This window comes from Moschus berezovskii, chromosome 10, assembly GCF_049115385.1.
Source record: "Moschus berezovskii isolate FMDL1 chromosome 10, NW_MosBer_1.0, whole genome shotgun sequence".
Taxonomy (NCBI): Eukaryota; Metazoa; Chordata; class Mammalia; order Artiodactyla; family Moschidae; genus Moschus; species Moschus berezovskii.
In genome coordinates, this window is record NC_142469.1 from 38409120 (window position 1) to 38432448 (window position 23329).

The 23329-nt window shown below is 40.9% G+C and overlaps 1 protein-coding gene across 1 annotated transcript in view; it reads right to left on the reverse strand.

The window, feature by feature from the left end:
• Window positions 1–22550, reverse strand: part of DCBLD1 (discoidin, CUB and LCCL domain containing 1) — a 75120-nt gene extending 52570 nt beyond the window's left edge. The window contains exon 1 of the mRNA XM_055433869.2: window positions 22233–22550. Coding sequence (XP_055289844.1) covers window positions 22233–22344 — 112 coding nt within the window. The 5' untranslated portion in view covers window positions 22345–22550. The remainder of the gene's footprint in view (window positions 1–22232) is intronic.
• Window positions 22551–23329: the final 779 nt, after the last annotated feature.

Here is a 23329-nt window from a genome sequence, read left to right on the forward strand (position 1 = left end):
AGTGGGCTGCCATTTCCTTCATCAGGGGATCTTTCAAACCCAGGGATTGAACCTGAATCCAGAAATATGGCTATCACCTCAAAGGTAAGAACAAAACTTACAGCCTTTGTGCCCAAATCTTCTTGCCCTCTGGGCTTCCCTTTCTGTCATAGCAGCCTCAGCCTTCCAATCATTTCTGGACTCAAAATCCCAATGCTGTTTTTTCTCTTCCTCCTGTCTTTCCCATTATGATTACTCAAAACTGGAGTCTGTTGATGTTTTTTTTCTTGTGAACTAGTTAGTGTACAATTCTGCATAAAAATGTACATATAAATAATGCTCTCGAAGCCACCAAGATATCACTGGTCAAACATTTAAATGTCCCTTTTCTTAGTACTATGGAACTCTGCTTTTATAAGAGAAGAGAGAATTTCCTGGCAGTCTAATGGTTGGGGCTCTACGCTTCCACTGCAGGAGGCTCGAGCTGGATCCCTGGTCAGGGAAGTAAGATCGCGCATGCTGCGTGGCATAGCCATAAAATAAATAAATAAGAAAAAAGAAAGCGAAAACTTTTCCTAGACAACATAGCTACATATAAAATGAGGATCAATGACAGGTGAATCAGCCTGTACATGATTATTGTATTCTAAGTTTTAAGTGACATGTCATGACAAAGGAAAATCCCAGGGGGTCACTTTTATTCAAGGCTGTAATTATGCTTCTTTTTCAATGCCTTCTACTCTAAAGCCCAAGAGGAAACTCCTTTCACCCAGTGACACTGGCAGAATAGGAGCAAGTTGAAGTTTTCAACACTCCCATCATTACTTTACATGGGAGATCTGTGCCTTCCTGGGAAAGTTTCCCCTCTCACAATCTAGCAGAATGAAACTAGGTCTGTGTTCTCCCAAAAGACCTGAAAAGGACTGCTAAGTCCTAATTCCTTAGAAAAGCAAACAACTGTCATCAGAAGTTGCAATTTCACTCTTACCTATGGAAGACTATTTATGGAGTTTTCTGGGGCAAGCGCTAATAAATGTATTTCACGGATACTGATGACATCAGGAATTTTCAACCAACTGTCTTTCCATAGTTTTGATTACTTCAAAGGACTAGACAGAGTTAACAATACTATAGTATATAATTGGAAGTTGCTAATAGAGTAGATCTTAGATGTTTTCACCACAAAAAGGAAACGTCAATTATGTGAGGTAACAGCGGTTGTTAATGAATGCTATGTTGTTAAATAACTCTGAAATATATGAATATATAAAACCAACTCATTGCAGACTTAAACTTGCACAACGTCATATGTCAATTACATCTCAATAAAGTTGAGGGGGAAAAAAGAACTAGAAATATGTCAAAGAGGGACTAGGAAGTGCCTAGGGAGAGAAAATGCCTATGGTATCATATATTGAATAAAGCAGAACATAAATAAAGCATATGGCATCATATATTGAAAAAAGCAAATGAAAACAACAGATAAACACTATTCCCACGACCTCATCCTAACACTCTGTCACTTAACTCAGAACCTAGCTCTAATTAAGAATCACAAACAGGGAAGATGTCAAGAGTTAATTAAAAGTCTACCAATTCATGTTCCATATATAATGTATTAACTTCAATATTGTGGTCATGATATTATACTACAGTTTTGCAAGATACTATCACAGGGAAACTAGGTAAAGGTACACAACATCTCTTTGTATTATTTCTTACAACTGCATGTGGTCTACGACCATCTCAGAATAAAAATTCCAATTAAATTGGGGAAAAAAACCCTATCAGTCTGGTTAGATTTGACTGGCAGTGGGTGAAAACAAAGGTGTTTTTATTTCCTATGTTATACTTTTTTATACTATTTAGATTTTGTGATCCTGTATGCTCTTCCACTTATCTTTAATTAAAGAATTTATAGAAGCTTGCATTAAAAAGATCACTATGGAATGATAACCAATAAAGGAGAATTTTTGTTCTAAAATCTTTTTGTACTAAATCCACTAACCAAGTTCTCATATTTGTCTAAGGAGCATGGAGTGTTGAGTTTGAGAGTTTAATAATGTATGACCCAGTTCACAGATGAGAACACAAGATGTATATAGACTTGCCTTAAAGCTATTTAACCAATGGTGGATGCCAGATGACAATTCCAAGATTATCTAATTCTAGAATTTTGAAAACACTTTTGTCTCACCTCTTTATTTTATTTTGCAACATAAGTGTATTTGTGTTTAATTTTGGAAAACTACCTGCACTGCTATCTTATCAGAGTTCTCTTTGGAGTCTTTCACATCTGTCTATTAAAACAACTTGCTGATAAGATTATCTGGCAACGGTAACAAATAGATGGAAAATCGTTGGGTAGAAGGTAGAGGAAGAACTTCAGAATCAAAGAATCAGGCAGGGCACCATCTAAACTCACTGATGGATCTCAGCATGAGGACATGAGGCCATGAGATGTTACAAGTCTCCTGAGGGATAAAATGTGCTCAACACACCCTCACCTATGACGCATACTCTCAGCAAAAAGCAAAACATGCGAGTCAATAACTGAATCTCATCAAGCCTTTACATCTAACTTTAGTCTACAGGAAACGCAGAGGGTAGAAACACAACTGTACCGACACCACAAGCAGTCATTAGCTGAATCCAGGCTGCAACATTCTAGGTGAAACTGAAGAAACATTGTTTCTTCAACAATGAATTGCACAAAGAAATGTTTATAAAAGTGTTTTAGATTAAAGGAAATTTAAACACCACAACAACCATGGGAATCTTATTTGGACCATAATTTGAAAAAAACCAATCTTACCAAACTATTTTAAAAAGATAACTGGGGGCAATCTATAGACCCAATACAATTCCTATCAAATTACCAATGTCATTTTTCACAGAATTGGAGAAAAAAAATTTTTTTTGTTTAATTTGTATGGAAACACAAAAGACCCCAAATAGCCAAAATGATCTTGAGAAAGAAAAACAGAGCTGGAAGAATCACGCTGTCTGACCTGACTATCCTATAAAGCTATAGTAATCAGAACAGTATGGTACTGGCACAAAAACAGACACATGGATTAACAGAACAGGATAGAAAGCCCAGAAATAAACCCACACACTACGGTCAGATAATCTCTGACAAAACAGGCATGAATATACAACAGAGAAAAGACAGTCTCTCCAATAAGTGGTGCTGGGAAAACTGGACAGCAACACGTGAAAGTGTGAAATTAGAACATTTTCTAATACCATAAAGAAAAACAAACTCAAAATGGATTAAAGACCTGAATGTAAGACCACTCCTAGAGGAAAACACAGGCAGAACATACTCTGACATAAATCACAGCAATATTTCTTTTCATCCATCTCCTAGTGTAATGTAAACAAAAAAATAAAGGGTACCTAATTAAAGTTAAAAGCTTTTGCACAGCAAAGGAGGCCATCAACAAAATGAGAAAAACAACCTATGGAATGGGAAAAAATATTTGCAAATAAAGCAACCCACAGAGGTTTAATTTCCAATATATACAAATAGCTTATATAGCTCAATATAAAGAAACAAGCAACCCAATCAAAAAATGAGCAGAAGACCTACATAGACATTGCCCCAAAGAAGACATACGGATATCCAACAAGCACACGAAAAGATGCTCAACATCACTAATTCCTAGAGAAACGCAAATCAAAACTACAATGAGGTATCACTTCATACTGTTTAGAATGGCCATCATTAAAAAGTCTACAAATAATAAATGCTGGAGAGAGTGTGGAGAAAAGGGAAGCTTTCTACACTTTTGGTGGAAACGTAAATTGGTACAGCCACTATGGAGAAGAGTATAGAGGTTCCTTAAAAAAACAAAGTTACCACATGATCCAGTAATCCCAGTCCTGGACTTATTAACCTGAAAAGACAAAAATGCTGAATCAAAAAGATAAATGCATCCCAATGTTCATAGCAGCACTATTTACAATAACCAAGACATGGAAGCAACCTAAATGCCCATCAACAGATGAATGGATAAAGATATGGTATGTGTATGTGTGTATACATGTCTTTGTATATATATATATGAATATCACTAGTTATAACAAAATAAGGAAATAATGCCCTTTGCAACAACATGGATGGACCCAGATATTATCATACTAAGTGAAGTAAATCAAAGACAAAAACCATATGATATCACTTATATGTGGAAACAAAATGATACAAATAAACCTATTTACAAAACAGAAGTAAACTCACATAGAAAACAAACTTAAGGTTACCAAAAGGGAAGTGGTGTTGGGGGATTAAATTAGGGATTTTAGATTAACAGATACATACTACAATATATAAAATAACAATAAGGACCTACTGTATAGCATAGGGAATTATATTCAACATCTTGAAACCTACAACAGAAAAAAATCTGAAAAAGTATATATTTAGTTGATTTACAATGTTTCAGGTGTACAGCGAAGGGTGGTTCCATTCCTGGGTAGGGAAGATCCACTGGAGAAGGGATAGGCTACCCACTCCAGTATTCTTGAGCTTACCCGGTGGCTCAGATGGTAAAGAATCCACCTGCAATGCCTGGGTTCAATCCCTGGGTTGGGAAGATCCCCTGCAGAAGGGAATTGCTACCTCCTCCAGTATTCTGGCCTGGAGAATTCCATGCACTGCATAGTCGGTGGGGTCGCAGAGGACACACTTGGCTCTGAAAGGCTGACCAACTTTGACTTTTCAAGTCTTCCTTAAAAGAGGCAAGAGTCGTTTCTCACCATCTGCTCCTAATCTTTGACTGAGATGAGAAGAGGACCGACTGTGAAATACTTCTTTTCATTCTGATCCCAGAGAGCAGCTCTAGAAACTAAAACTCAGCCTCAGATGTTACGGGCCTGGGTTCTAATCCTGACACTCACATATAACATTGTACTTTGCTGCACACCTGAAACACTGTAAATCAACTATAAGTTTAAAAAGTTAGACTTTCAAATGCAATGTATTTCTATTAATAAGTGTGTGCTTTCGGGCTCAGTCATCACCTCCGCTGTGTTCAATCTTTTGTGACCCTATGGACTGTACCCCAACAGGCTCCTCCATCCATGGGCTTCTCCAGGCAAGAATACTGGAGTGGGTTGCCATGCCCTCCTCCAGGGGATCCTCCCAACCCAGGGATCGAACCAGCATCTCCTACATTGCAGGCGGATTCTTCACTGCTGACTCACAGGGGAAGCCCATTAATAAATGTTGCTGTTGTTCAATTGCTCAAATGTGTCCAACTCTTTGTGACCCCATGGACTGCAGCACTCCAGGCTTTCCTGTCCTTCAGTATCTCCCGGAGTTTGCTCAAACTCCTGTCCATTGAGTCAATGATGGCATCCAACCATCTCATCCTTCTTAATAAATGCTAATGCTAATTTTAAAAAAGACATTGGGATATTAAATACTATCAGGGGAGTACTATGCACTTTTTTCGGTGTGATAATGGTATTGAAGTTATATGAGAAAATGCCTTTCTTAACTGCAATACTTTGGCCACCTCATGCGACGAGTTGACTCACTGGAAAAGACTCTGATGCTGGGAAAGGTTGGGGGCGGGAGGAGAAGGGGACGACCAAGAATGAGATGGCTGGATGGCATCACCGACTCTGTGGACATGAATTTGAGTGAACTCTGGGAGTTGGTGATGGACAGGGAGGCCTGGCGTGCTGTGATTCATGGGGTCGCAGAGAGTCGGACACGACTGAGCGACTGAACTGAACTGAACTGACATATGTAAGGCTGAAATGACATGATGACATGAAGTATGGGATTTGCCACATAGCACTTCAGCAAAAAACGGAGGGAGGAGAGATAAATAAATGAAAAATATGGGGGAAACGTTGATGGTTACTGTAGCTGGGTGATGAGATATTCATAGGTGTTTTGGTCTTTTTTTTTTAATTAAAATGAAGAAAAATAAAGGTCAATCTTGAAGGGAAAAAAAATACGATCAGGTTTAGAATGGAGCTACACATGGTGTTGGGAGGACTCCGGGACAATGAGCCGCTGTGATGCATTGGTGGGAGCGGAGAGGGACACTGACCTGCCACCTACCCACCATCAAGGGGAGAAGAGGGCAAGAAGAGGGAGGAGGAAGTTTGGCCACAGGGAATTTGTTTACTCTTAAAAGTTCTACCACACAGGGTTTATCTTCTTCTTCCTTTGAACTGTAATTTAATTGCCAAAGCACATGATGACTAACTTTGTATCATTTCCTCCTCTCTTTAGGCTGAAAACTTCTCCCCTATGAAGAATATGTGAAGGGTTCATGAGGGGCCTAAATCCTGGGGTTTGCCCGGAGCCACCAACCCTCTACCTCCTCAAAACAACTCACAGAAGTAAAATTGGATATCTGAAGCTTCGATTTTGGAGAAAGCTGCAAATATTCATCAATGCTTTATAAACCCCGAAGGAATCTCGACCCCAATGTTAAAACATTTTAACTCTAAGCATTTGGAAACAATCTACATAAGAGTCAAACTATGATGTCTTCAAGCAAAGTGATATTAAGGAAAAGCTAAGACCTTGTTTTAGAAAACTAATTTTAAAACAATATTGACCACATACATAAGTATGAAGGGAAAAAAAGGTTTAAAGTGTTCATTTTTATGGTGTGGGATTAGAATTGATTTCTATTATCTTCTAAACTATGAGTAAAATTATATATAAACCAGAAAAATAACATAATTAAAACTACGCAATCCATCTAATGTTCTTTGCAACATTAAAGGCTCTGTTCAGCATTAGTCTTAAGGTATGCTGCTGCTGCTAAGTCACTTCAGTCGTGTCCAACTCTGTGTGACCCCATAGACGGAAGCCCACCAGGCTCCCCCATCCCTGGGATTCTCCAGGCAAGAACACAAGTCTCTGTAAACCAACATACCGAAACTGGCACTAAAAACTTAAAGAACTTAGTATAATGTGATTCCCACTTGAAGGAGCTCACAGTCAGAGGGAGAGAGAGGTGAGTTAACAATAATTCCTGAGAGTCAAGTGACAGATCCAGCGGACCCCATATCTGCTCTCCAAATGCCTGAAATGAACGGATATGCCTTTTTCAGACTTTAACGGCGTCTACTTAGGAAGTATGGCTATACAAGGTATTTTCTAAATAAGCTTAAGACAAATCCCAGATGCTTGTCTACACGAGTCCACCATTTATTTAGTCTACTGTAATTCCAGCCACTTAGAAAGGAAAACAATAACTTCCTTAAAAGACTATTTCCCTTTGATAAGAAGTCACGTTCCACTAACAGCAAAGTGAAATTAAGACATATCTGATATGGACTAAGTTCTGCAATACTACAAAGAATTATTCAGGCTTTAAAAACATTTTTTTAAACTGAATTGCACTTGTTGGAAAATTATCTGGATGAAGTTAAACAACTAGTACAAAAATACCTTTAAGATGAATTACTAACTCAACCACAGAACAAGACAGCAGTCTGCAAACTTGTTTTATTATGACCCATAGTTAGAATAAAGATTTTTTTCATCACAACCTAAGCAAGCGCACATGCATACACCTGCGTAAATAACAAAAGCCTAATGTTATAGTACTTTTTATTATATGTAATGAACTGTGATATTTCCTACTCTATTCCATTTCTTTCTTTTTTAAAATTAAAAGCATACTGGTTGTGCCAAGTGAACTAAATGTACCACCTACAGATGGGTCCTAAGTTGCAATTTGGGAAAGAATGCTCTAAAATATCACAAATGAAACCATTTCTAGAAACATGATTTAATTACAGTTGTATCTTTGCTCTTTGTAATATTCAAGTTACTACAGGTCTCAACGCATATACCATCACCCCTGTGTGGGTGTGAGAAAATTTCTTCCTATGTCTGAGATCAAGTGAGCTCTTGATGACTACAATCTTTTCAACCACAAAAGGGAGTTTGCAATTATTACAAAGCTCTTTGTCTGATGGTAAGGCGAACAGCTTTCCCAAGCTATTACTAATTTCACTGTCAGCCATCCTCTCTTGTAAACTTTGTTACCCTCCAATTGTGCTTAACTTTTTTACTTTATGTGTTGCCTGGAAAAGAATGGAAGAGCAAAGGGAGAAGAGTCTTTTTATTCTTTGTGAGAGTAGAGTAAACAGAAGTTATGATGGTACAACTTCAATTATTCTAACTCTTTAGTTTTCCTGAAAAAATAATGGATGATAGTCACAGTCATAGACTAGAAACACATGACTAACTGCAAAACAATTCTGCAAACTTAAAGAATCTCCTTAAACTTTACTCTCACTATGTATAAAATAGGTGCTAAAGGTATAACTATTAATGTAATGAAGATGACACTTTTGTCTCAGCAGATGAAAGGCATATGGAAGTAAAGAAAAAGCAGGGGAACAGAAGGGACCTGTCACAAGTCTCTCCATGTGAACTCTCAACACTATGCTTCCTATCAGCTAAAGAAAAAATCACTTAAATCAATATGAATGCATGAAAATTAAATAATTTCAAGAGGTCCTATCCAAGAGCCCCTACATAATGGGAGATTATTTCCATCAGTGTGCAAAGACATCAATAATCTTAATATTGACACACTAAAAAGCATCATTTATGCCCAATGGAAATAAAAATCTCAAAACCTAGTTTAATGCTATTCTTTAATGTGGTATATGTGAAATCAGTAACAACGCCATCATTCTTTGGTCACCCCCCAGTCTTGTGACTCCTATGAAAAGGAAAAAAGATCATTGTAAAGGTTGAGGATGTCAGGGGAAGACACATATTGTTTTTCTAGTTTCATAAACTATTTCCGTATACTTGGGAAGTGGCAGAGCACAATGCGCTGGGTTCCTCTGTCCTTGGAAGCTCTGTGGCCTTGAGTGAGTGCCCTTACCTCTCCAAGCGCCAATTCACCATCTGCAACACAGAGGCAAAGATAGCGCCCAACTAGGGTTATCATGAGCATTAGATGATACAATGCTAGTAAAGCACTGAGCATACAGGTAAGCATACAGTGAGAATTCAGTGTTATAAATACTATATTTTTATTTTAAAATACTATACACAAAGTATCAAGAATATTATTTTGAATTAGCTGGCTTCTTCCAAATTGTAACACTCATTGGCTCTATGATTCTAAGAAGTTTGTATCAATCTTCCTTCAAAATGACCAACCAAAACTGGGCATGATAAAGATGAATAAGGCTGTGTGTGTTAAGTGCTTGAAATTACTGGAAAGTCTAACTGGAATGCATTCCTCAAGATGTATCCAGGGCCACTAACTGCCAGCTCAGCATCTGTCAGAGTAGGCACTATGGACCCCTTGGTCCTAGAAGGTTTACAGAGATCACACCCATGTCACCAAAAAAGAGTTACAAGGCAAATAAGCTCCCAGAATCCTTTTCTTCACCTCAGGGCAATCTCAAAGCCCTTGCTCTAACAGAGGACACAGGCTATAATACTCCCAAGGAACTCCTTGCTCATTGGGTGTCTCCTGGGAGTGGTGGTCTGTGGGACACATGTGCCAACTCCTAGGCACACAGAGATCCCAAAACAGTGCTTCTGGGATCGAAGATAGTTGTGGAGAGATGGATCTGAGACTTTGGAGGTCTAAACCCAGATGCTGAAATTGTAATACCTGACTGATATTCAAAGTCAGACTTCCCAAAGTTGTTATTAAGTTACAAGTGCTTAAGTTACAAGAGAAATTGGTAACAAATTGGACACACTGTATGAGAGAAGTGTCTCAGTTTCACAGACACAAATGTAAAACATAAAACAAAACCCTTGTTTGTAAAGCAAAGTAAACCTAAGATGACCGCTTTATCCCTATTGAATAGATGCTCAGGATAAGGAAGTCAGAGAAAAGTAGCTCTGACCTTTACTAATAATGTCAGGATGTTCATGTAATGTCCACGCTGCAGTTGCTCAAGCTGAGGATAAATAAGAGCAATCCTTCCCATCTCAATGTGCTATATTTTCTAAACTTGGTTCCATATTAAATATGTATACTACTGATACCCACATAAATTGTAACCAGACATTGACTTTTCTCTCAGTGTCCAAAAATTCCAGTATTACCAAGTACAAAGTTTGTCTGAGTTTTTGAAGTTAAAACTGTGGATAAACAAGGTCCTACTGTATAGCACAGGGAACTATAATTAATAACCTGTGATAAACCTGTGATAAACCATAACGGAAAAGAATATGAAAAATTCTCTGTGTGTATATATATATAAATGATCACTTTGCTGTACAGCAGAAATTAACACAACATTATAAATCAATTGTACTTCAATAAATTTTTTTAAAACATAACATGGTAAATGTTTCTCTCTTGCTTCCTCATACACACAGGTATTTTTACTTTGACAGATTTTTTTAAAATTATTAAGAACCAAAAAGTTACTAGAACAAGAAAAAAAACCCATAAAATTAATTGTGAAAGGCTGTTACTAATAGGTTCAGTTCAGTTCAGTCACTCAGTCGTGTCCGACTCTTTGCGACCCCATGAATCACAGCACGCCAGGCCTCCCTGTCCATCACCAACTCTCGGAGTTCACTCAAACTCATGTCCATCGAGTCGGTGATGCCATCCAGCCATCTCATTCTCTGTTGTCCCCATCTCCTCCCGCCCCCAATCCCTCCCAGCATCAGACTCTTTTCCAGTGAGTCAACTTGTCGCATGAGGTGGCCAAAGTATTGGAGTTTCAGCTTTAGCATAGGTAGCTTTTATCAAACATCTATTGTAAAAAGTGACATACTGAGTGTTCTAAGGGCCTTTATATTAATTTTATTTAATCTTTAGGATCACCATATTTGGTTAATATGTTATTAATTCCCTTTTTAAAAATTATAAAACATTTCATACACACAGGCATACATACAAATAGCTGTGTATAAATAGTAAAATCTCAAACATCCAAGTTCATACCCCATATCGTTTAAGACAGGACAATTCCAGCACAACCCAAGAAAGCACACAGCATCCTTTCTTCGTCACATGCCCTTCCTATTATCCCTGTTCTATGTGTGAAGAAGCAGAGGCTCTGAGAAGCTGAGCTGTCAGCCCCATGGAGGAGCTGGCATGTGAACCTCTCCTGTCTGACTCTGGAGACCATGAAACTCAAGCATTTAGGCTGCAACTGCTAAAGTTACACATTTTGTGGGTGAGGAAACAGAGATTTAAGACACGCCCAGGATCACACTACTACTGCTGAGGAGCACAAATGGCATTAAAACCCACATTACAATTATTTATTTATAGTCCTTCTTTTAGTCTCAAAATTAACATGAGGAAGAGAGCCATATTTTAGTCAGGGTTTCTCATAAAACTTATGAGAAATTCCACCACTCTCTCTTTTAAATTATTTAAGTAAGTGCTTTTTACTAGACTATAAAGGAATAGTCTGAGAGGAGACTATTTCACTTTCAGCAAAGGTTGTTCTATTTGATTGCATCAGAGTAGCTCCCAAAAGCTGCTCTGTAAATGAAGGTTTCAGTAGATTAAAGTGCTGCTTCTCAAACTTCAGTGGGCACAGCAATCACCTGGAAATCTTACTCATATGCAGGGCCTGAAATTTCTGCATGTCCAAAAATCTCTTGATAATGACTATTCTGCTGGTCCTTTTAAGATTTACTCTGAGTAGCAAGAGACTCGGGAAGGAAGTGAAGTATTAGTTGCTCAGTCATGTCTGACTCTTTTTAACCCCATGAACAGGGGTGCTACAGCACACCAGGTTCCTCTGTCCATGGAATTCTCCAGGTAACGATACTGGAGTGGGCTCCCATTCCCTTCTCCAGTGAGTCTTCCCAACCCAGGGATTGAACCTGGGTCTCCTGAATTACAGGCAGATTCTTTACCATCAGAGCCACCAGGGAAGCCTAAGAGATTTAAACGGGCTTCATTATTAACAGGGATCTTGCCATGAATTTTTTTAGAAATAAAAAATCCTTAACATGTAAGCTTTGTATGGCTTTACTTTAATACCTATTTCTAAAATTGGAACACATCTATTTCTGACACAGATTTACTCTAGATTTCACTTATACACCTAGGACAGAAAATAATAAATTTCAGGATCTATATTTAAGCCAGAGTGATATTTCTGACACAAGAACAAGAGCATATTCTGATATTCTGTGATTAAGCCAGAGTGATATTCTGACATGAGGATAATTTAGGAATTATTTGAACATACAATGGAAAAAATATACAAAGAAATAGGATGAGAAGATTTGTGGGAAAACATATGTATGCACCACATACAAGGAAAAAGCAATCAATGTTTACCCACCAAAGAACAGCAAATCTCCGTTGGGAAAGAGATGGTATTTTATCATACATCTAATGAGGTATGAAACATAAGACTTGTGAGAAAAAAGTAAACCTTATAAAATTCATGTCACATTGCATGGTCATAAAAATTATACAGCCATAGCACATTCTGTGTTCTGCACTGCTGAATGTATCACAGTGGATTAAAGCCCATGGTTAGCTACTAATTGGAACTTTTTGGTGGTTCAGATGGCAAAGAATCTGCCTGCAATGCAGCAGACCTAGCTTTGATCCCTGGGTGGGGAAGATCCTCCGGAGAAGGGAATGGCAACTCACTCCAGTATTCTTGCCTGGAAAATTCCATGGACAGAGGAGCCTGGAGGGCTACAGTTCATAGGGCTGCAAAGAGTTGAATACAACAGAGTGACTGACACTTTTCACTTAAAGGTCTTAATAATTCTGCAGCAAATGTAATCACCTCTAAGAGAAAGCCAAAGGCTATTAATTTAAAACTTTATTACATAAAACCCCCCTGAAACTGCGTTCCTCCAAGGCTTCCTTTCTTGAACTTGATTCCATCTGGAAGAACATCTCTTGAAGATGAGAGTCAGGAGACCATTGTAAGGCACTTAAAATTGTAGGACGTGCTCCCCAAGTCCACTTTAGGCAGAGAAAGTGAATGTGCCTGAGGTAAATGATCCAATCTCTCTGAATCTCAGTTCCTTCAATAGCTCTCAGAATTGTCAGGACTAAATTAAGTTAGAGGCAAAAAAAAAAAAAAAACTGATTAAAAAATACAAAGGTAAGGTCGTAAAATGTTATTCACATCGAAAAAAATCGGATTGGGTAACAATGATCAACAGACACTTAAACCACTAACTGAAATACTGATGGGGAAGAGTCCTGTGAGTGAACAAGAAATTACTATCCCGCAGATACTTCCAGGTCATATGGGAAAAGGCAACTTTATAACGGAGGGATCGAGTTGTAATTTCCGGAAGTCACTGATCATTCTTGGCATCATTCAAACATGGGGCAATAAAATAACAGTAATAATAAATGCATCTTGTTGTGATACAATTAGCAGTACATGGCACTCTGAGGTACCTTTATCAAAACATTTAGCCTGAGTCTAATCACAGTTGTAGGTCTAATTCAGCTTTGTACTTTAGGCGCTGGTGCAAGTAAAAGACACACCACTCAGAAGCAGTAAGTCAACTTAAAATGTGAGCCATGTCACCAGATAACTGAATCTGACTTCCTTTCAGGAAAATAATATGTATGCGGGTGGGGATCAGCCATAGACTAAAAGTGACTTAACAGATGTAATAACGAACTGCAAAGTGTGAACCTTGTTTGGATCCTTGTTTGAACAAACCAATAGCCCAAAGGCATGTTTAGGTTCACAGGGGAAATATGACTTGAGGATTAGATGATATTAAGATATTACCATTGGTATTTTCAGGTGTGCTCAAGCCATTGTGGCCATGTAAGAAAATGTTAATAGATGCAAATTAAATCTTTAGGGGAGAAATGCCATGAAGTCTTTAATATACTTCAATACCTCAGGGGAAAAGCAGTGTGTCTGTTTAAGATCTTAACAATATATAGCACAGTAACTGCAGCAAAGAGGATGAAAAAGGAAAAGAAGAAAGATGGGTTGGGGGAAGAAAAAGGAATTTCCTACCCAAAAGGCAAGAGGGTCTCAAAGATTTTTCGACCTTTCTAAGCTAGCCCTGACAGCAGGTACAGGGCCATTTCTTTGTTGTTCTATTCTAGACTCTTGGCAAAGCAGCGGCTTTCTAGGGGCAAGTGGAAAAAAAGGCACATCGTGGGCCATGGAATTCTCAGAGTAAGCAGCCTCCATTCTAAACTCGGAGCAGGAGCAATCCAATAAACAGATCTCACGTTCCAGTGGGCCCATGAGCTATTATGTCTCATGAGCTATTATGTCTCAACAGTTTCCTCCTTGGGACTGAAATCAACCACACTTCAATCTGAAGTGAACCTGCTTTTGTGAAAAGCAATAAGAAAGCTGCATTAAACCTACTCAGCCACTTAAAATTTAAGTGAGACCCACAGAAATGTTTACCATTTTCCCTGTAGGAAATTTTATATACTGGTACTCAAAACTGAACTGGACTTCATAACTCATAACCTTTATATTCATTGGTCTTAATGTTCATCAGAAAGAAAAGTGAAATAGTTGTCTTTTCCTTTTCCTTTTTTCAAGAATAGAGTGCTCCATAAAAATCATTTACACACAACCTCTAGGTATATTCATGAAACACTCTCAGTTATGAAATGGAGCCATATAAAATTAAAATGACCATATACAAGCGTATACAAGACAAAGACATTTCTGCAAATATGGGGAATTACATCTTCCCTGGAGACAGTTCATGAAAACTAGATAAACAGATTAAACAGAAGGGGCATTAATCTTCAGGGTAAAGCAGGGCCCTGCGTTCCTCAAGGTACAAATACTCGCAGATCTTAGGGGACCACTGACTCACTTTGTCCAAAGTGGTATACCACCTGCTCCCCTATTATCAGGACTGCCAGCACCTAACATGGCAGCTTTGCCAGTGTTGTTTGGAAAGGAGTCTCAGATTCCCAGCCCTTTTCAGGATGAATTCAGTTATTTTCTTGAACACATGTAAGGTATCTCTAAAGACATCACAATAGTCATGTGTGCAATTTCCTCTGAAAACACTTGAGTGACTATTACCCTTCACCTCATTCTCTCAGACCTCAGCCAAAGCGTGCATGCACTGACTCAGGAAAGTTATCTGGAAATAGTTATCAGCCAGGCACTGTATTGGTGCTGCTGGCGAATAAAAAGGCTCTGTTTCATTCCTTCCTAGCATCAGACTCTTTTCCAGTGAGTCAACTCTTCCCATGAGGTGGCCAAAGTATTGGAGTTTCAGATTTAGCATCAGTCCTTCCAATGAACACCCAGGATTGATCTCCTTTAGAATGGACTGGTTGGATCTCCTTGCAGTCCAAGGGACTCTCAAGAGTCTTCTCCAGCACCACAGTTCAAAAGCATCAATTCTTCGGCGATCAGCTTTCTTCACAGTCCAACTCTCACATCCATACATGACCACGGGAAAAACCATAGCCTTGACTAGATGGACCTTTGTTGGCAAAGTAATGTCCTGCTTTCCTGAATCTCAGACTTTCCTCCTCTTTTTCTCCCATCCCTGCCCCCATCCCAAGACTAGGACTCAGTTTGAATTTATTTCCACATTGGGTTAAAAATCACCACGTGGTTTCTCCCCCTTATCAATTAAGTCTCTTCCATTTCCCCTACGACGAAAAACTATTTTTAAAAATTTTATATACAAAGCAGAGAATGAACATCTGGAAGATGATATCAATAGGACTCTTCAGTTGCAAAAAGGCAAAATTACTCCTTAGTCCATCTTACTCCAGACCTGAAAAAGTATGGCAGTAGTTTTCATTTCATCTTCAATGCTTTGGAATATACCAGAAGTTCAGTTTAGTCCAGTCACTCAGTCGTGTCCAACTCTTTGCAACCCCGTGGACTGCAGTACGCAAGGCTTCCCTGTCCATCACGAACTCCCACAGCTTACTCAAACTCATGTCCATCGAGTCAAGGATGCCATCCAACCATCTCCTCCTCTGTTATCCCCTTCTCCTCCTGCCTTCAATCTTTCCCAGCATCAGGATCTTTTCAAATAAGTCAGTTCTTCTCATTGGGTGGCCAAAGTATTGGAGTTTCAGCTTCAGCATCAGTCCTTCCAAAGAATATTCAGGACTGATTTCCTTTAGGATGGATTGGTTGGATCTCCCTGCAGTCCAAGGGACTCTGAAGAGTCTTCTCCAACACCACAGTTCAACAGCATCTATTCTTCAGCATGCAGCTTTCTTTATACTCCAACTCTCACATCCATACATGACCACTGGCAAAACCATAGCTTTGACTAGATGGACTTTTGCTGGCAAAGTAATGTTTCTGCTTTTTAATATGCTGTCTAGGTGGTCATAGCTTTTCTTCCAAGGAACAAGTGTCTTTTAATTTCATGGCTGCAGTCACCATTTGCACTGATTTTGGAACCCCCCAAAATAAAATCTGTCACTTTATTATAAAGTCCATTATTTCCCCATCTATTTGCCATGAAGTGATGGGACCGGATGCCATGATCTTTGTTTTCTGAATGTTGGATTTTAAACCAACTTTTTCACTTTCCTCTTTCACTTTCATCAAGAGGCTCTTCAGTTCTTCTTCCCTTTCTGCCATAAGGGTGGTGTCATCTGCAGATCTGAGGTTGTTGAGATTTCTCTTGGCAATCCTGATTCCAGCTTGAGCTTCATCCAGCCTGACATTTCGTATGATGTACTCTGCATATAGGTTAAATAAGCAGGGTAACAATAGACACCCTTGACATACTCCTTTTCCAGTTTGGAACCAGTCTGTTGTTCCATGTCTAGTTCTAACTGTTCCTTCTTGGCCTGCTTACAGATTTCTCAGGAGGCAGGTCAGGTGGTCTGGCATTCCCATTTCTTGAAGAATTGCCATAATTTGTTGTTATCCACATAGTCAAAGGCTTGGCGTAGTCAATAAGTCAGAAGTAGATGTTTTTCTGGAACTCACTCGCTTTCTCGATGATCCAGCGGATGTTGGCAATTTCATCTCTGGTTCCTCTGCCTTTTCTAAATCCAGCTTGAACATCGGAAAGTTCATGGTTCAGGCACTGTTGAAGCCTGGCTTAGAGAATTTTGAGCATTACTTTACTAGCATGTGAGATGAGTACTTGTGGGGTAGTTTGAACATTCTTTGGCGTTGCCTTTCTTTGGGACTGGAATGAAAACTGACATTTTCCAGTCCTGTGGCCACTGCTGAGTTTTCCAAATTTGCTGGCATATTGAGTGCAGCACTTTCACAGCATCATCTTTTAGGATTTGAAATAGCTCAACTGGAATCCCATCACTTCCACTAGCTTTGTTCGTAGTGATGCTTCCTAATGTATACTTGACTTCAGATTCCAGGATGTCTGGCTCTAGGTGAGTGATCATACTGCTGTGGTTATCTGGGTTCTGAAGATCTTTTTTGTATAGTTCTGTGTATTCTTGCCACCTCTTCTTAATATCTTCTGCTTTTGTATGAGTTCCTCTATTTTAAATCCATATTTTTAGACTTTCTGTTTACAAATAGCAGTTGGACTAGACATACAAGTTCAATACTTTGTCTTGTTCAGGTTGTGATTCTCAGCTAGAGTCAGCTCGGATTCTTCAACCACAGGGCAGGAACTGGTTCCTCACTGCCTTCTCACCCTATTCTCACTGAGCAACCATTTCCTACCAGGCACCCACCGTGTGCTGGCCACTAGTCACGGAACCAGGCCTCTCATGGCATTCTCATGGCGCGGGCGGGGGGAGACAGACAAGAATGAAAGGTATAAATTACTCTGTTAGAAGAAAGGAAGTGCTCTGGAGAAAACTGCAAGCAGGAAGCAGATCATGTGGATTTCTGGGGAAGAAGAGAGGGCTCCAGGTGGTTAGGGCTGGTCTCCTTCCAAAGGCGAGGTCCAAAGAAAGACTAACGGGGAAGGAAGTTGTGTGGACATTTGGGGACAAGCCTGTTCCAGGCAGAGGGAGTAGCACATGCAAAGGCTCTGACTAGAAGGGAGCCTGATACCACAGAGAAATAGTGAGAAAGTCAGTATGGCTGGAAACATGGAGTGTGGAAGAGAATGAGGTTCAGGAGGCAGTGGGGGAGGCAGAACAAAGGGTCCCTGTATGTGTCAATAGTAATAAACAGTAATGATTAATAAGGTAGCTGCCATTTATTGAGTTCTCTGTGCTAAGAGCAAGTCCAAATAGGTATTGTGTATTATCTCCTTACCTGGAGGAGGGCATGGCAACCCACTCCAGTAGTCTTGCCTGGAAAATCCCACAGACAGAGGAGCCTGGACAGACAGGCTCACAGACAGAGGGCTACAGTCCATGGGGTTGCAAAGAGTCGGACATGACTAAGCACAGGACATCATCTCCTTAAATTTTCAAAACAACTGGTTGCTCTAATATGCAGAGATTTGACTTCATGATTCAGGACAGCCATAGCTGTAAGTAAGTCCAAAACTCTCTAGGAAATATCTCCCTTAACAAGTCCCTCTCCCCTGTCCTGTAACCCCACTGCCCTAACATGACTAAAATCTTTGCTACATGCTGCAATTAATTTCCCCTTGACCTGAAAAATAAAAACTTAGTTTCTTATAAATGTCAAATGTCTTTCTTATTTTCAAGTTGTGATTTTTAATATGATTTTCTAGTCTGTTCCAGTACCCTAAGGTGAAAGGGTTCAATTTATGAAATTTGGTAAGTACAGTTTGAGACACTTCAAAGTTCAAGTCCTGGTTTAATAACACCCTTTGAGGTGTTTAATTAATCCTTCAGCACAATTTTTTCTCCCCTGAAATATATGGTATAACTTAATGTTTCAGAGTGCCAGTTACAGATTGCACCTGCTAGTGCCAAAAGACATATTGTTCTGGTGGCCCCCTCCCTTCTTTCTGCTGCACTTGCATTTAGAAGGCATCCTGACATACAGAAATAAGCATGCCAAGAGAGCTGGGCTTGCGAAACAGAGTTAATTAGTGGAAGCATCAGATGTGCCTTCATAAGAGCTTTGATAGACCCTTCATTACTTAGTTTCCTCTAAGGAAGACAATTTGAAAATACCTCCAAAATAAAAAGACACTGTTCAGTTCAACTCGAGAAACATTTATTGGTCAGGTGCTATGAAGATAAAGACAATCCCAGTCACTGCCCTCCAGAACTTAGAGTTTATCATGTTGACCAAATGGCAGACCTTCAAGATGAAGGAAAATCTGGGATAACTGCACACACTGATGCAGAAGGTGCCAGAAGAAACTCAGGACTACTTTTTAAAAAGCCACTCACCCAAAACATCAGACATCAGCTGTCCCCTGTTGAACCAAACGTAAAGGACGGACGACTTAAAAGTAGAACTTCTGAAAGTAAAAAGTTAGAGTTGGGCAGAATCTTATAATCAAATTTTCTGTATCTAATTGTATGCTTACAAGTTTCCACAGAGATTAACTGCTTATTTTTATTCTTCTAATACTTAAATCACAAGAAGGAAATCTTTAATATCCATTTCCAAACATTTTGGTGAAAAGAGAATCAGAGATTTTTAGTTAGCACCAATTTCTCACATGAATAAAAGGTATTTTATTTCACAAAACTGATAATCAAGGTAATAAGACCTAAGCCCAAGCCTATGGATTTATACAAACTGAACCAATGCTAACGATCAACATACATGTGACATTACTGTTGTTGTTTTAGTCACTAAGTCGTGTCCGATTCTTTTGCCAGGCTCCTCTGTCTATGGGATTTCCCAGGCAAGAATACTGGAGTGGGTTGTCATTTCCTTCTCTAGGGGATCTTCCCAACCCAGGGATGGAACCCACATCTCCCACACTGCACCAAGATTCTTTACCGATAAGCCACCTGGGAAGCCCCAAATGTGATATTATGTAAAGTCAAAATCATGTGAAACAATCTGTGTAAATACTTAACGTTAGGTAAGTGGGTCCAGAGGAGCAGGGCATAAGAAGGAGCGAAAATCAGCCCATATTCTGCTCATCAAGCCCTAGTGCCTGGGGCCTGCCTGGCAGTGAATATAGAAGAATGCACTTAAAAAAAAAAAATATATATATATATAGCAAAAACAGCACAAAGGCAAGCAACAGCCTTACAAGGAACCAGTATAGCTTCAGGGGTCACCAGACTCTGACTTTTTTAAAAAATGAATAATTTCAGTGACTAGGCTTATAAATATTCAGATTAATTTATCACATTTATTTCCTGAAACAACACAAGGAATAAAAGTCTAATATTAAATGGTCTGTGACACAGATGGTAGTAGCACTTTATCATATTATCATTGTACAGTATATGATATATGTTATAATAATATATATGATATATATAATTAACATTATACAATATCAGATGTTTCCACCATTTCAAAGCTGATTTGAATCAGAATTACCTGTGGGAACTTTTTAGAATTGCATCTTCCCAGGCCCCACCCACTGGATGTTCTGATTCACAGTATGGGTTTGGGGCTTTACAAAGCTTCTGGAGACAGTGGTGATCAGGCAAGCTGGGGAGCCAAGAAGCACCAAACTAAGCTGCCTTCAAAAACAATGATGGTAAAATGCAATGAACAGTGTCTTCTCAACAAAACTAGACTCAAGCTAAGGCACAAGTCTTACTTTTTAAACATTAAGAGTACTAATATCACTGAAGATCACCATACAACTATATACCCAGTAGCATATTTCAAAACCTAAAATGGGTTTGCATACTTAAATTTACGAAAACTTGAAAAACAGGTGATCAAGGGCTAATCTGAAATACCACGGACGTGATAGATACTCAAAAATCCTTGATTATGCCTCTTCACTCAAGAGATATCAGAACTCGAGTTCCTGGATTTTTTTCAATAAATGTGCCAAATCTAAGTTTTACTTCTTTTGTGACTGAATACCTATGCCTGCACTGGTTCTTTTAACATCCTAAATATACAGGATTCTTCATGGAAACGTGACATCGGTCTTCCAACAATTTTGTGCAATAAAGCATCAAATGTGAAGCTCTAAGAATCTAAGCAATCACACTACTTCCCCAGAGACTGCTCTATAAAGCACCCAGTTAACAGTCTGGATGCCATATAACAACTAAAAAAACTGCATTTGGAAAGATGGTGACAGCTGTTGCCAGACTAGTATAGGAACAGGTTGCTGGATCTATTCATAGATGTACAATACTGAAGGTGCATCTTCAAACAATGACCTGAGAAACATTTTCTAAGGGCTTAAAACACCCATGATCAAAATCCTACATATTTAATAAAAGCACACACATTTATCAATATTTTACAACATACCTAGCATTCTGCTACAGTGCCAAGACACAGTTTGTCTAAATTTTAGGGTTTTTTTGTTTCGTTTTTTCCTTTCTTTCCTAACAAATAGGTATGTAAGCTAATTTAGGAACCAAAACCAACATCTTGAGTATCAAAGTTTCAGACTTCTGAGAATACAGGGTTCAGTAACCAAAATACCTGCCTTTGGTTTAGCTTTGATTCTTGTCCCATTAGAAAACATGGGGTGGAGGGCCGTCAAAATATTCTGGATAGATGCACTGCCATTAAATCATCTGAGTTGCAGAGGGGCAAAAGTAAGGCAGGAGGGAAACCACTGGAAAACTCCTCAGAAAGCTGTCCTTCGCGATCAATAAAGAACTAAATTTCAAGGATTTGCCTACAGCTGGTAAAACGGCTTACTGCTTTCATCTGCTGGATAAGTAGCAGTAAACTCGCCGGTGGGCTAATTAGGTCCAACTTGAAGGTAAGGACCAGGTCCAGAGAACGATCAGCCAGGTCGGGAGACTCGCTCAGACACCCAGGAAGGAGCCGAGCCACACAGTTCCAAGTCGGGGCGCAGCAGCACACGCTAGAGGGGCGGCCTGTTTGGGGCTGCCGGCTTCCCAGGGCGGACCTCGGGAAATCATTCCCCAACCATTCGTGCCAGCCAGAAACTCACACGCCGCGCAGGGACCAGAGGCAGCCGACTGTGGGCTGCTCTGTCAAAAGACTTGAGAGGTGCCTCCCCCGCTAACACCCTCCCGCTAAGGCCGGGGTCTTCAGCTCGCCACCCCCAGGCCATGTCACTTCTCACAGGGCCCGCGGAGTCAGGAAGTCTGGAAACCAACTGAGGGGGGCAGAAAGTGCGGAGGCGCGAAGTGTCTGCGGGCGAAGGAAGGAGTTTGGTGGGGAGCGACCGGAATGCAGTAACTTATTTTCGACCCGAGCCGCCATCGGCCGGAGAGAGCCGGACTCCAGGCGCAGGCTGCGACTCCGACTTCCCCCGCGCGCTGTCCCTCCAGGCCCAGCCCGCCGCCCGCCGGACGCGCTGCACTCACCCAGCTCCTCCGCCTGCAGCCAGAGCGGCGCGGAGACGGCGAGCAGCAGGGCCAGGAGGCCGCGCCGGCCGGCCCCCGCCTGCGCGCAGCCGCCGCGGGCGCCGGCCACCATGGCCCCGCCGGGCGCCAGCTTGGCAGGCTCGGCTTCCCCTTGGCGCGCGCAGCGCCGCCGCCGCCCCGGCCGGCTGCCTCCTCCGCGGCCGAGAGCAGCGCCTGCACTGGGGGCAGCCGCGGCCGGGCACCGAATCTCATTGGGGCGGCCCGCGGCCCGGCCCGGCGGGGGCGTCTCCTGCCCCGCCCCGAACGCCGGCCCCCGAGGAGGAAGTGGCTCCCGGGTGGCGGCGGGCCGCCGGGGTGGGAGCGCACCGGCGCTCCCAGCAAACGCTGTGCTTTTCCTCCGCCCCGCCTCCCCGGTGCACGTGAACCTGGAAGCCCGGAGGACTCCAGGCGGTGAGACCCGCCCCGAGCCGCCCTGTGCCCGGGGCGTCCCCAGAGTGCCGAGCGAGGGGTGGGCGCGCCGCCTACTCTCCTCCAGGGCGTTGCTAAGCCCACGGGGGGTGAGCATGCCATTGACAGCAGCAATGGCGGGACTCGAAATGTTGTCACGGTAGGATGATGGTGGTGACAACATCCAGTTCAAGTTCCCTCATTCATTCATTCATTTAAAAGGTACTAGGTTTCAGAAGTGTGCCTTCCAGGCACGGCGCTAAAACCTTGTGACACTTGGCAGACATTTAAAAATAATCAGGCAAGTATGCAATGCAAATTGCAATCGTAGCAAAGAGCGCCAGTGGAAGTACACCCAGGAAGGTCTAATTAGATGGCAGGAGTCGAGACTGCAGGTAGGAATTAGACACGAAAGGCTTCACTTAAAAAGTGGCATCTAAGCTGAGGCTCGGAGAGTGAATGGGACTCGGGAAAGCTGAAGGCGGGGGACAGGAGAACTTACCTGTTGCGCAGAAGAGCTGAGGGAGGAAAGGGCCTGCGTTGTAGGGGAGGGCGGGGAGCAAGGCGAACAGGTGAGTTCATGGCCGGGAGTGGGAAGCCAGAGTACTGAGCAGGGGCTAACGCGGAGGGCCTGGAAGGGTGTTTAAACT